This window comes from Mchenga conophoros, linkage group LG18, assembly GCF_057382185.1.
Source record: "Mchenga conophoros isolate Kocher_MC1m ecotype Shallow Benthic linkage group LG18, M_conophoros_male_GT1.1, whole genome shotgun sequence".
NCBI lineage: Eukaryota > Metazoa > Chordata > Actinopteri > Cichliformes > Cichlidae > Mchenga > Mchenga conophoros.
The window spans coordinates 25873554-25885893 of NC_140543.1; the positions used below are offsets into that span (position 1 = coordinate 25873554).

General features: G+C 43.4%; 2 protein-coding genes across 3 annotated transcripts; one reads left to right on the plus strand and one right to left on the minus strand.

The window, feature by feature from the left end:
• Positions 1-480: 480 nt before the first annotated feature.
• On the minus strand, positions 481-6276 carry cpdp (CPD photolyase). Of its 2 annotated transcripts, none has more exons than XM_085254718.1 (10): positions 6197-6276; positions 4866-5242; positions 4604-4752; positions 4109-4291; positions 3716-3874; positions 2951-3149; positions 1644-1796; positions 1380-1501; positions 1136-1295; positions 481-1044 (listed from the first exon to the last, which is right to left on the minus strand). In XM_085254718.1, exons 2-10 carry the CDS (start codon positions 5125-5127, stop codon positions 896-898), a joined length of 1536 nt encoding a protein of 511 aa, XP_085110844.1. In that variant the 5' UTR covers positions 5128-5242; positions 6197-6276; the 3' UTR covers positions 481-895. The 2 variants fall into 2 exon arrangements, with proteins under 2 accessions (XP_085110844.1, XP_085110843.1); XM_085254717.1 differs by lacking the exon at positions 6197-6276 and adding an exon at positions 5423-5712.
• Positions 4894-10873, plus strand: LOC146553941 (UAP56-interacting factor-like). Its single transcript, XM_085254719.1, has 9 exons — positions 4894-5878; positions 6045-6182; positions 6296-6459; positions 8759-8907; positions 9045-9117; positions 9232-9287; positions 9452-9526; positions 10089-10215; positions 10303-10873. The coding sequence occupies exons 1-9, from the start codon at positions 5806-5808 to the stop codon at positions 10402-10404; spliced, it is 957 nt and encodes a 318-aa protein (XP_085110845.1). The 5' UTR covers positions 4894-5805; the 3' UTR covers positions 10405-10873.
• Positions 10874-12340: the final 1467 nt, after the last annotated feature.

Sequence of the window (12340 nt, forward strand, 5' to 3'; positions counted from 1 at the left end):
CTTTCATATGCCAATTTGTGACTTGGTGTTAAGCACGTCATTACCTATGTGGGCTGTTTTTATCCACTACTGAGGAGTGCAGTTAATTAGGCTGGATAGAATGGGTTTTGGTTCTGTTTAATTATATCTGAGCTCAATAAAAGCACATTTAGGGCTGTGATGAAACCCAGTGGCTGCAAACATGAGAATATTAACACTTTTCATTTAGATTCACTTTGGATCATGTGAGGTTCTCTAGTCTAGAGCATTATTTTTCCATCTGTTTGCTGACAGTTTATGCTAGATGTGTTTACAAAAAAACCCAAAAACAAAACACATATTGACCGGTTTGATTAGATTATGGGGAAAGCCTCTCATCAAACATAGCTGTAGGCAGCATTACTGAAAACCTTGGCTAAATGGTGAAAGAGTTGGATTCAAATTAAATTACGTCTCAGTCACTGTGGGTGGGAGTATGCTTTTGAGTAAAGAGCAGTTCAGTCTGTTAAAGAAACACGCTTTATTTCAAGTTTAAAGAAATAACAGTGAGAGAGTTGGAAATGATACAAGTGGACAGAAAATGACTTCAAACTTGTATTAAAAACCGAACGACGGTAGTAATGTGATTGTTTTTATGGTGCTTTTATATTAACAAAGCCCAAAGTGCTTTCTCTAAAGCTCACTTTAAAATGCCACAAACAGCCTACAGTTTTATTATGCATGAACACGTCTGAATATTTAGTAAAAGTGTCGACGCAAGCAAGAATAGAGCGAATGTTTTGAACAAAACAAGCTGTGAAGAACAGAACAAAAAAACCAGAAAGGCTGTAACAAGAAAAAAATGTCCCTGAGGCCAAGGTGTAAGAGATCCACGCTGTCGAGCGCTTTTAACGCATCCTTCCAAACATATCGTGCTTCAAAGACTTTTAGGACAGTACTTTCTCTCAAACTGAGCCACGTTAAACTTCCGAAGGCAGCCTTTGTAGTTCATGTAGCGGATCTTCCCGAATACGGCTCTCTCCGCCCAGCCCTGGTCATGGATGCCGCAAATAGACCACATACAACCTACGAGACCAAAATGCAGCAGAGTGTGTGAGAGTGTGGGAGAAAACGAATGCATATTTGATCAAATAAGTCAAAATAAATCCGTTCTTACCGACAAAGCCGTTAGGGTCTTGACCATCCAGCTCGTAGCGATCGTTTAGGTACAGAGCGATGGAGAGCGCCTCCTCTGGGGAAGAAGTCCACTCCAGGATCTTTTTGGCCCAGTACATCCTCAAGAAACCATGCATCTTCCCCTCTGTAACCATCTGGTACTAATGGTGGTGATGCAGCAGTTAGAAAAAGCACAACATGGACCGAATGTGTTCAAACATTTCATTTTAGACTGAACGTTGTACCTGAGCTGCGTTCCACAGCTTGTCATGAGTCTTTGCTTTCTCCAGCTGCTCACGCGTGTAGAGATACGGCCTCTCGTCTTTGGCATGGTCTTTTAAGGTCTTCTGAGCCCACTCATACGCACCTATGAGACGCAGACACAAATATATTTAAACAAAAACACTTGTGAAGCTGAATAACTTCTATTCAACGAAATTTGCTTGCGATCCATCCGACTGACGTCACAGCAATCGACAGGATGCAATTTTAATGAGGTCTCCACTGACCCTCCACGCTGTCGTATTTCTTGTTGTAGAAACAGAAGTTGTCAGTCAGCTCTCGACGCACCACCAGCTCTTCGATGAAGGCCGGTACGGACTGACTTGCATTCTTCCCGTTGCGCTGAACCTGCCAAGCCACACGCTGGGCCGAAATCTGGCCTAAAAGGACCAGGAAGACAAAAAGGCAGATATGGAGAGGAGAAGCAATTAAAATGTCTTTCCCGGTTCAGAGAACGTGCGGCAATCTTTCAGAGCTAAACTGTTCTGTGATGTGGTGCCACGGTTGCTCTCTTTGAACTTGTAAAGATGTTCAGTGTCTGCGGAGCCGTGAAGGAAAGGCATTAATATTCAAAACACAGGCGTGCTGATGCCTTCTGGATGTCCGAGATAACCGGACCAATAAAAGTTGTGAGTATAACTGCTGTCTTAAGCAATGAACTCAAGGGGGAGGTCATATGGGAAGTGTGTAGGACACTTTTATCATTTAGGGACATAATTTTAAACCATCTATAAAAGCAACACTCTGAACTCACCCACATTATCAAAAGTCTCAAGGAGATCTACAAAGAAGGCAGTCAAGTTTTTCTTGAAGAGGATTACAGCAGTTATTGCGCGATGAACAGACTGAACAGAACACCAAGATGCTATTAAGGATTCTTCTCCAGATGTACTGCACTAAAGTCTTAAGCCACCTGTCATGTATTCATATTTTGCTTCCAAGTAGCCAGACTTTCTTGTTATTTTTAAAGTGGTCCTGTGCAAAAGTTCTCTAAGTTTTCTGAAGTTCTTTCAAAGTTTCTCTTTTCTTTTTATCTTACTCGTTTTTAGTCCTGAGGACTGCTTTGTTAAGCCACTTAACACTGACTGTGACTCACTCAAGAATAAAAAAGCCTCCTAACTCAAGGGATGAACCAGTGTTTGGTCTGCGCATAACAGACAACTTAGTAAGGAACCAACTTTAAATTGTATCTTTAGGCACTTTGCAACTAGCAGCCTGTCAGAAAACACATTTGTTCCCATTTATTTTGTTAAATCTACAAAAAATATGCCAATTCTGTCATTGTTTGACAGGCATAAAAAAAAAAAAAAAAAATAGTATTTTTGCACCAGCAACATGATTCCTAAAAAGCTTTTAGCTCCAAACTAGTCATATCTTGTGCAGTGTGTCCTTAAGACATTTTGAAGAAACTGGACAAGTGCAGGACAAAAGCAGAATTGGCAGGACTAATCAACTAGAGCATATGAATAATATTAGAGAGTCATGTCCTTAAGAAAACTTTTTTTAAATTCAGAGTTTTACACAGAATACTGACCAAAGCGGAGCCAGGGGGAAAGCTGGCTCAGGGCGGGAGCGTTTGGGTCGTTGCGTTGGCTGCCAAACAGTTTAAGTCGTACATCAATGAAGGACTCCAGCATGTCCATCCCTGCTTTGGTGCCCGGCTTGGCCCATTCTGGCTCTTTTACATTTCTGTCAACATCCAGGGAGGCTAGGGTTTTGTCCCAGTCTACTCCCTGTGAGGTAAAGAAGCGAGAAAGGAGAAAAGATCAGTCGCAGCTGAGAGGGATGAGTTTAAACATATACAGTGGTGCTACAGAGATCTGACAACTTCAAAAGCAAAGGAGAAAATTCTTCTTCTTTTTTTTATCCAGCTAGAAAAATAGTGGGGGAGTCAAACTGTGTGTAGCATATCAATCTCAACCCTGGAGCAAAAGCACATACCCCTGCAGCTTTAATAACTACTACAAGGGGAAAGAGAGCTTTAACTTTTGGACAGTTAAAAAAAATTCCAGTTTATACCGAGTCATCAATAAATAATGTGTGGAAGTGAGGATAGAGTTGAAGGGTAAAAGTGTGTGCTTTCTGGCAGCAGCTCGACTTCCAGGCTCCCCGTCGATGAGCCTCCCTGACAGCTTACTTGCCTCGCAATTGATTTTAGAACAACAACCCCAAAGCAATGAATAATTTCATGACCTCTAGAAGATAAATTGTCTTTGAACTCACTATAAATTATAAATACGCCGCTTTTATTCTCAGTACATTCAACATTTATTCACTTCACTGTTTCTCGAGCGCTTACTTTGGCGGTTCTCGTAGCAGTGTGTGGGTGTGCGTCTACCAGGGGAAAATCAGTGAGGAACTCTGGTAACAGATTGGTAATTTTTCCTCTGATCGTCCGAGCGGAGTACTCCTGTTTAGGTGAAGCTACCCAGCAGGGAACAATATTGTGGGCATCAACCTATAAAAGGAAAATAGAGTGTTCAAGAAATAATGACAGGAAAAACAAAGTCAATACGCATGAAATGAGAATGAGGTCTGCTGCATCAGTTTTCATACCTATTACTTTGGAATCAGGGGAACAAATAAAGAGAGAAAACAGCCTGGGGACAGACAATAAGCAGGATACAGAGCATCCTATCAGCACACACCTCCTGCAAATTGGATTTCAGAAAGTGAGGGTTTTTTTTCATACCTGTATGAAGGGAATGTCTTTGGAAAGTTTCTTTTTGACGTCCTCCAACCACTGCAGCGGCTCTCTGATAGGAGAGAAGTCTGTCACCACGGCCCCAAAGCTGTGGTCGGACACAAAGCCGGGGAGAACTTTCTCCGGAGCGCCGTGCAGCAAGTGGAACTGGACGTTTAACTGTTCACATTCCTGTTATATGGGCAGAAGAGCAAGAGTGAGGCTGGTTCACTGATGATGTACCTGCAACTACAACTAGACTCAAACAAGAGCGATTCCTCTGGTCTGGTGTAGTACTGCACAACTAATATACGAAATATTTCTCATATAACAATAGATACAAGTTTCTATCACAAAGATCCTTTTATTAAGCTCTGTTTATAAAACAATGCATTTTAAATTACACATGTAAAACAAGAAGCACTCAGAGAGCTCCCCCCCGTGCAGTATTTACTTTAAAAGAATAGTATTATATTCACTATATGTTCACTTTGATGTTTGTACCTTTGCAACTTCTTCCAGCCCCTTCAGCATGAAGCTGTAATGTCTCAGAGTAGACAGCTCTGATTTGGGCACTACCAAACAGAAACAGACATGCAGAGGGAGGTTCTCCTTCACAGCGAGCCGCTGGGCATGGATCAGTGCCCAGTTATCTAAACACACAGAGGGAATGCGCACATACGTCATGAGAAGAGACAGTGAGAAAATGCAAACCAAACAGAGGCTGCGCCATTGCTGCACTGCTGGCTCTGCTTTGATGGGTCACCTTGTACTCTCTGATCTCTTAACATCCAGTAGAGGACACCCTCAGAGCCCTGCTTTATCTTTTCAGTATCAGATAGAAAACGCAGGCGCTTTTTGTTGAACTTCACGTCTTTCTTTTCTGATCTCTGCAGCTGCACAAGACTTTGCAGCCAGCCCCCAACTTTCTCCTTCTTCTCCTGCTTGACGGGAGCCAGCTTCTGCTGCTTGGCACGGTGATCCTTTCCAGCCGTTGCAGAAGATGCCTTGCGTTTCGTGCCTGACATGGTGGGCTGGCAGCTGAAGAAACTGGTCAGGAAGAAGAGTGCGGGGCTGCTGGGCCTCTGATGATGGTGAGGAAGAAGCTTTAAGAAGCGCCCTGGTGCAGAAAAAGGTGATGTGCTGCAGGAAATCGAATAGAAACAGCGAAACTCAAAATTCAGAGTTTTTGCAGATGTGAGCAAAACAGTTACAGACTGGAAAACTTTCTATGAACAAAGCGACACTGCAAACTACAAGAACTGAGTCAACGGGGAAGCTCAATTAAACGTGTTTATAGTGATTCCTTCTACGGACACATACCTCCTCCAAACACAGTGCAGCATACAGGGTGGGAAGCTTCAACTGATGCAGGCTCCGCTCGAGTGGACAACAAAACGTGAAATTAAACGAATAAACAACAGACTGAGTAGCCGTCGTGACAGCAGCAGCCAGGCGTCTGAAACCCGCGGCGTTTTCTCTTACACAACCACTTACATGAGCGCGCTGGTCCGGGTTTTGTAACGCTGTGTTTTCATTGAATTGAAATACACTTCCCACAGTGCATGTCTGTCACGTCTTCACGGGGCATGCGCGGCAGAGGCGGTTTGTGTCTGTTCTAGCGTATACAGGAAAGGAGCGGATAGCTAGCACGGCTGCTAACTACATTTCTGTGTCCACTTGGGTTGTTCGCTGTGGTTTGAAGTATGAGCATGGGGGATTTCACAGCAGACCGAGGGAAAAGGACACCTATACCGGATAAAGTCGACATGTCCTTGGGTAAGGCCCTCACACAGCTATGAGCAACGTTACTAAAATAGATTGCAAGCTAATATTACTAGCACCTAACTACTGGGAGGTCGCCAGTAGCTAGCTAGGCTAGACAGGCAGCACTTGTCAGAGGGCTCGCAGATGTTGATCACTGCTCGTGTGATGATTTTAACAGATGACATTATTCGGCTGAACAAAAAAGAGCAACAGTTAAGGAGACAGGCCAATGTGAACCGCCGACCAGTGAAGAAGAAAGGCCGCTTAATCCAAGGAAAGGGAGTTTCACAGAGGACTGCAGGACCAGCCCAGAGAGGTGTGTTCGCTTACGTTTTCTCAGTTATTATTAGCTTCGTAGGTATGCTTCTCCTTTTCACCCCAGTTGAAACAAGTGTGTTTATCTAATGTCGCTATTCCAATACTTACCAGGAGGTGGCATTCCCCGAGGAGGAGGTCCCAAATTGAGAAACAGAAAGGTCCCACCAATAGTGGCTCGGAGACGGGGTCAGGGGGTCATCACGGGACTGGCGGCCAGGAGACCAGCGGCTCTGCTGAAGCGAGCCGGCACACTGAACAGATCAGCATTCAACCAGGTACTGGAGGACTGCACTGGAGGAGACATGAGCTATAGTCCATAATACTGCCCTGCCATCTTAACTGGCAAGCGCAGACCGTATTGTGGTTTTATTAAAGCGTGGGAATCACTCCAGCTTTTGAGGCCTTATTAGGGGGCAAAACACTGAGAAACCAGACCTGGAACACATACAGCTTTAATGGAGCCATGCTGGAAAATGACGCTACACCTTCATAAAGCAATGTTGGAATAATTCATCAACTTAAGTCCTGCTAGTATTAGTTGTAAATCATATTCAAAGTACTTCTAAAGTGGACAAAAATATATAAATCTCTTAAAATTTGGTTCCATTTATTATGTTTTCCTAAAGTCAGTATAGCTTGTTGAATGTACCAGTAGGCCCACTTTCATCACAACCAGAGGTAGCTATTTTTCCCAATCTTGTCGCCTGGCAACAGACATCAGCATCTCTTGCATGTTGTCCAGGAACGTCAAACTTTCTTCGTTAGCCGTGTCCCCTGTGGTTGTTTGACCTGTTTAAATGCTGTTCCAGAGTGTTTCTCAAGAGGGATATCGTGCTCAGGAGGTAGCACACTTTGAAAGTTCAGAAATGTTTTAGTTCATTTTAGTTATTTCACATGATCGCTGCATCGATTGGTAGAAATCATTTTGCCTGTTTTAAGGTATACAAAAGTCAGAGAAGTTCCTGCGTTAGCATCGCTTTACAATATGTACACATGCAAAATTAAATTTCTGCTAAGTACTACTACTTTCTACCACAACCTCCATGAAATCAGGATGCTGTGTGGTCCCCAGTGTGGGCCAAAAACCTAAATGTGAAGGAAACTGCCTACTTTTCACAAAGTGTCCCCATGTGTGAGACCAGACACTTTATGTTGGAGCTCTGGGAGTGCAGACATGAATCAAGGATATAATTTGGTTCCCGATAATGAAAATATGGAAGGTTAAAGTTAACAATCTTTCTTATACTATGCTTTTGTCAAACAGAAAGTTTACAAACAGAGCACGTATATTAAGATCAAATGGAGAAAGAAATATTCTTTTTGAGTCACAATTAATTACCAAAATCCTGGTGAAAAAATACATCCAAATCTGATCTCTTTCATAGTGAAATTCAACAAATAAACACCTCATTTGACATGCACAGACAAAGTATTGGCACCCTTCCTGATTCCCCCCCCCCCCCCCCTCCCCATTTTTGTTACACTTAAATTAGATAATCAAACACATTTTAATATTAGACAGATAACCTGAGTGAATACAAAATGCAGCTTTAAAATGATGATTATTTGTTAAGGGAAAAAAAACTAACTGGCTCGTGTGTGGAAAAAGTAATTGGCCCTTAAACCTAATAACTGGTTGTGCCACCATTGGAAGCAAAATCTACAATCAAATGTTTGTGATCACTGGTAATGAGTCTTTCACATCGCTGTGGCTCTTTGTAGGTTTTTACGTTTTTTTATATTTAACCACATTGGAGGGTCTTTGAGCCAGAACAGCCCATTTAAGGTCGTGCCAGAGCTTCTCAGTCTGATTTCAGTCCAGATTTGAGGATGCCAGTACACTGAGAATGATTTTTCGAGCCATTCAGAGGTGGAACTTTCTGGTATCTTTCCGATCACTGTCCTGCTGCAGAACCTAAGTCAGGGGTAGGCAGCTCCAGGCCTCGAGGACCAGTGTCCTGTAGGTTTTAGACGTGTCCTTGATTTAACACAGCTAATTTAAATGGCTAAATTACCTCCTCAACATGTCTTGCAGTTCTACAGAGGCCTGGTGATGAACTAATCATTTGATTTGGGTATGATGACCCAGGGTGATATCTAAAACCTGCAGGATACAGGCATTTGAGGCCTAGAGTTGCCCACCCCTGACCTAATTGAAAGCAGAATTCCTGGTTCCATCAGTTGCATTAAGTCATCCATGCACTAAAGTAGCAAAGCAGTCCGAGACGGTCACACTACCACCGCCATGTTTGACTGTTAGTATGATGTTCTTAATGAAATACTGTGTTAGTTTTTTAGACTAAAACCTTCCACATGATATTTTGGTCCCTGAAAGCCCATTACTTTTTCACACAAGGGCAGGAAGGTTTGGATAGCTTTTCCCCTTAATAAAAAACTATTTTCAGGATAGTATCATCTTCTGAAGTGAAAAAGCAGTCCCATATTTTAGCGAACTTTTTCCACCTGATGTTACACAGAATCGCTTACTAACAACTAGTGTCTCGCTGTAAATAATTCCTCCTTTGAGTAAGTCTGCTGTACTTGAAAGTTCATGCCGTTCACGTCTTTTTTCAGAAAACAAGACAGAAAACAAGGCCCTTCTTTCAGCGCACTGAAACCCAGTACAGGAAGCCAGAGGTACAGAGGCGGCTGTACAGGCAGCCAGATCAACAGAGAGGCCCAAACGCCCCGTCAGTCAGGAGGCCTTTTCAACTGCGGCGACGGTGAGAATGTTTGCTTTTTATCACTCATTATGATTTCAGCTCTAGAGGAGGAGAGACCGATGTTATTCAGCTTTGATTCACCTACATAGTTTACACAGCTAGATTTTTTTATTTTATTTGTGCTCTGTTAATGCCAGACCGCTGCCGCCTGTCCAGCAGACTCAGAGGGAAGCACGACAGGCCACGTTTCTTTTTCGCAGGGGACTCAAGGTATCTGAGAGGTTACGTAGTGTGTTTGTTGTCTAAATCAAACCAGCAGTGAAGCTGGTCTTCGTGGCCATGTGGACTCTTCTCATTCTGCTTGTGCTTCATGTGTTTTAACAGGTACAAGCCCAAGTGCAGAAGCCAACTCCCCGCACACCTCCAGTCAGAACACGGCAGTGAGTATACTTCTGACAACCTGCGTTGTATGTTCATATGTGAGGAAGAGGAACTCGCACTGAGGATGTGAATCATTTAGAAGGGAAAGAGCACCGTTGTTGTCTGTTTTTGGGGTCTGTGTCTGTTTGTGTAACACGAGGCACCTTTTCCATTTGTCCAACAGGTGGCGCACATCGACAGCCAGCAGTGGAATCCTGACTGTTTCAATAGACAACCCCACAGCCAGGACACAGCCTGAGTGAGTACTCAGCAGGATCTCTGCAGTACACACTGATTTTAGACCTCGCTGTGAATGAAATGAGGGTTTTCGCTTGCTGTGGAAGAACTTCAGACGATCCAAAACGCTGCAGCAAGAGTATTAATGGGGAATAGCTTCGCTCTATTGGCTCTGGTTTAATCCATGACTGAGTTTCAAATCCTTCCCTTTAGGCTTGCTCATGGTTTCCAAAAGTAGATTAGGAGGCAGAGCCTTCAGCTATCACCTCTGCTGTGGAACCAGCTCCCAGTTTGGATTTAGGAGCCAGACAGTACTTTAAGTTTAAACTTGCCTTTTTGGTAAAGCCTATAGGGCTGGATCAGGTGCCTCTGGGCGACTTTCCATGATGCACTGAGCTTTTCTCCTCAACTCCACCTCTTTTCTCTTCCTATATGTCTCTATGCCATTATTAAATGTCACCCACTCTCCTGTAGTATCTAGTTTGCACTATTTGTTTGTGTCTTTCCCCTTGCTGAAGGATGTCCTCCTGTCGACAGAAGGTAGTTCTTCCTTTTGTCTGACTGTCTTTGTGCCTTGTACTTAGGCCCCCAACAGCTTGGACCCTGCATCCCCCTGCTGCCAGTGTTGCCCCCGTGAAGATGGAAACTGTGGAGAAGAAGATACCAAAAGGAGTGCCTCTGCAGTTTGACATCAACAGTGTTGGAAAACCGGTGAGAGTGTGCTTGAGTGTCGTCTAATCCACAGATATAGGACAGTTTTCATTCCAGTGTTGTAACCTCGGACCTTTCTCCCCACAGCAAACGTCGATGACTCTGAACGAGCGATTCCGCATCCTAAAAGACCGACGCTCTGCCACAGCTCAGAGCAGTAAAGGCAGCAGATTCGTCACTGTTGGTTAGCTGACCGGAAGGAAGACACAGATGATACTCAAACGCTCCTCTGTCCTGCTCAGACTCACACGGCGAACCCCACCTCTCTGATGGAGCGGACAGTGCAGACCCCAATGCCTCGCTCTGCTAATTGGAGGGAAGGCAAAAAGCCACAGGACAAACAAGGATGATGTGCACAACTGTGAGGACTTGAGTATGAAAGAGTTTGTTGTAAAAGAAGCCCCCAATCATTGTTCATATCATTGTCCTCAGCTGTTTGTGTTGTGGACGTTCTGTACTGGAAATGACTGAGCCCCCCCCCCCCATTTGGTCTTGGGACATTTGACACTAATCAAAGTTGGCTTCAGAGTATTTCTTTTCAGAATGGACCTCTATGCATTTGCTAGAATGGCACGTATGTTCTCTTCACCTTTTTTGACATTTTTGAGAGTTGTTTTGTAATGTTTCTTTAAATAAATGGGTTTCTCTTTAAAGACTATTACAGCTTCTGATTGGTGGGTAGCACACTAATGCCCGACAAGACTCCCTGATATCATTGTGTTGGTGTTCTTGCTCCAGAAATTGTAGCTGTTGTTGCCATAACTACTCATATCTAACTCATATCTACATCTGACCAGTGAAGTTGAAGCCGTTGCTTAAATGCATAAGGAAGTCGGTGAGGTAGCATAAAGCAGAGAACTGGACCATCATATGACATATATTAGTTAAAGTCCTGATTTATTTAACTCTTTCGCCAACATGATGCTGGTGGAGGTCATTAGTGAACCTGCTCACATTTGGACAGGTTTGGGAACTATTACAGTGCAGTTCCCAATTTTATTTGTATACTGCAAATACTTCAAGATGGTACAATAGCAGCAGAAACCCTAACAACCAGGTGAGTAAGTACATGTTGACAGGAAGGAAGGAAGAATTCACTTTTACCAGAAAGGAAACCTCCGGCAGAACCAGGCTCGTGAAGCTGCAGCCATCTGCCGTGTCCAGTTGGTGGATGAGTGGGAAGAAAACACCTCAGACCTTTACCACTCACATTCTAACTTTGGGTTAAGGTATTTTGTCAAGTTGTGCATGTGACAGGTTTTTGCTTTGTTTTTATTTCTTTGGTGAACATGCACGCCCACTGAAAGGACTTGAAAAACATTGGTAATGGACTTTTTACTATAATAATTCTAGTTTAATATTTGTGTTAATTTTCAAGGATTTTTTTTTTTAGCAGTTTGGTTTGAAAAAACTATAACCAACCGGGATAATACACTTTTGCAACATTTACCACATTACAAAATCTTTTTAAAAGCCCCAAAAAGAACATCATTCTCTTGATGAGCTTCATGAGGTCATTGCCTGAAATGGTTTTCCAACAGTCTTACTGGAGTGCCCAGAGATGCTGAGCACTTGTTGGCTCTTTTGCCTTCACTCTGCGGTCCAGCTCATGCCAAACCATCTTGATTAGGTTTAGGTCATGTGACTGTGGAGGCCAGGCCATACGGCGCAGCACTCAGTCACTCTCCTTCTTGGTCAAATAGCCCTTACACAGCCTGGAGGTGTGTTTGGGGTCAGTGTCCTGTTGAGAAATAAATGATGGTCAAACTAAATGCAAACCGGATGAGATGGCATGTCACTGCAGGACGCTGTGGTAGCCATGCTGGTTCAGTGTGTCTTTAATTTTGAAGAAATCCCCCAACAGCAAAGCACCATCACACCTCCTCCTCCATGCTTCACGATGGGAACCGTGCATGTAGAGAATATCTATTCACCTTTTCTACATTGCACAATGACATGGTGGGTGGAACCAAAGATTTTAAATTTGGACTAATTTCCAAAGCACAGATTTCCACTGGTCCAGTGACCATTCCTTGTGTTTCTCGGCCCAAACAAATCTCTTCTGCTTGTTCCTTTTCCTTAGTAGTTCAGGTGACCCTGAATCCTCCCTTAGTTATGCTGCAAT

What these genes read in the sequence shown, in the direction of transcription:
- cpdp (XM_085254717.1), bottom strand. Translation starts at nt 5,445, where the DNA reads ATGCTGCACTGTGTTTGGAGGAG. An exon ending in CTGCACTGTGTTTGGAGGAG is followed by an intron (nt 5,243 to 5,422) that starts GTATGTGTCCGT and finishes GATTTCCTGCAG; the next exon opens with CACATCACCTTTTTCTGCAC. An exon ending in GGCTGGAAGAAGTTGCAAAG is followed by an intron (nt 4,292 to 4,603) that starts GTACAAACATCA and finishes CCCATATAACAG; the next exon opens with GAATGTGAACAGTTAAACGT.
- LOC146553941 (XM_085254719.1), top strand. Translation starts at nt 5,806, where the DNA reads ATGAGCATGGGGGATTTCACAGCAGACCGAGGGAAAAGGACACCTATA. An exon ending in CCTTTTCAACTGCGGCGACG is followed by an intron (nt 8,908 to 9,044) that starts GTGAGAATGTTT and finishes TGTTAATGCCAG; the next exon opens with ACCGCTGCCGCCTGTCCAGC. An exon ending in TTTTTCGCAGGGGACTCAAG is followed by an intron (nt 9,118 to 9,231) that starts GTATCTGAGAGG and finishes GTGTTTTAACAG; the next exon opens with GTACAAGCCCAAGTGCAGAA.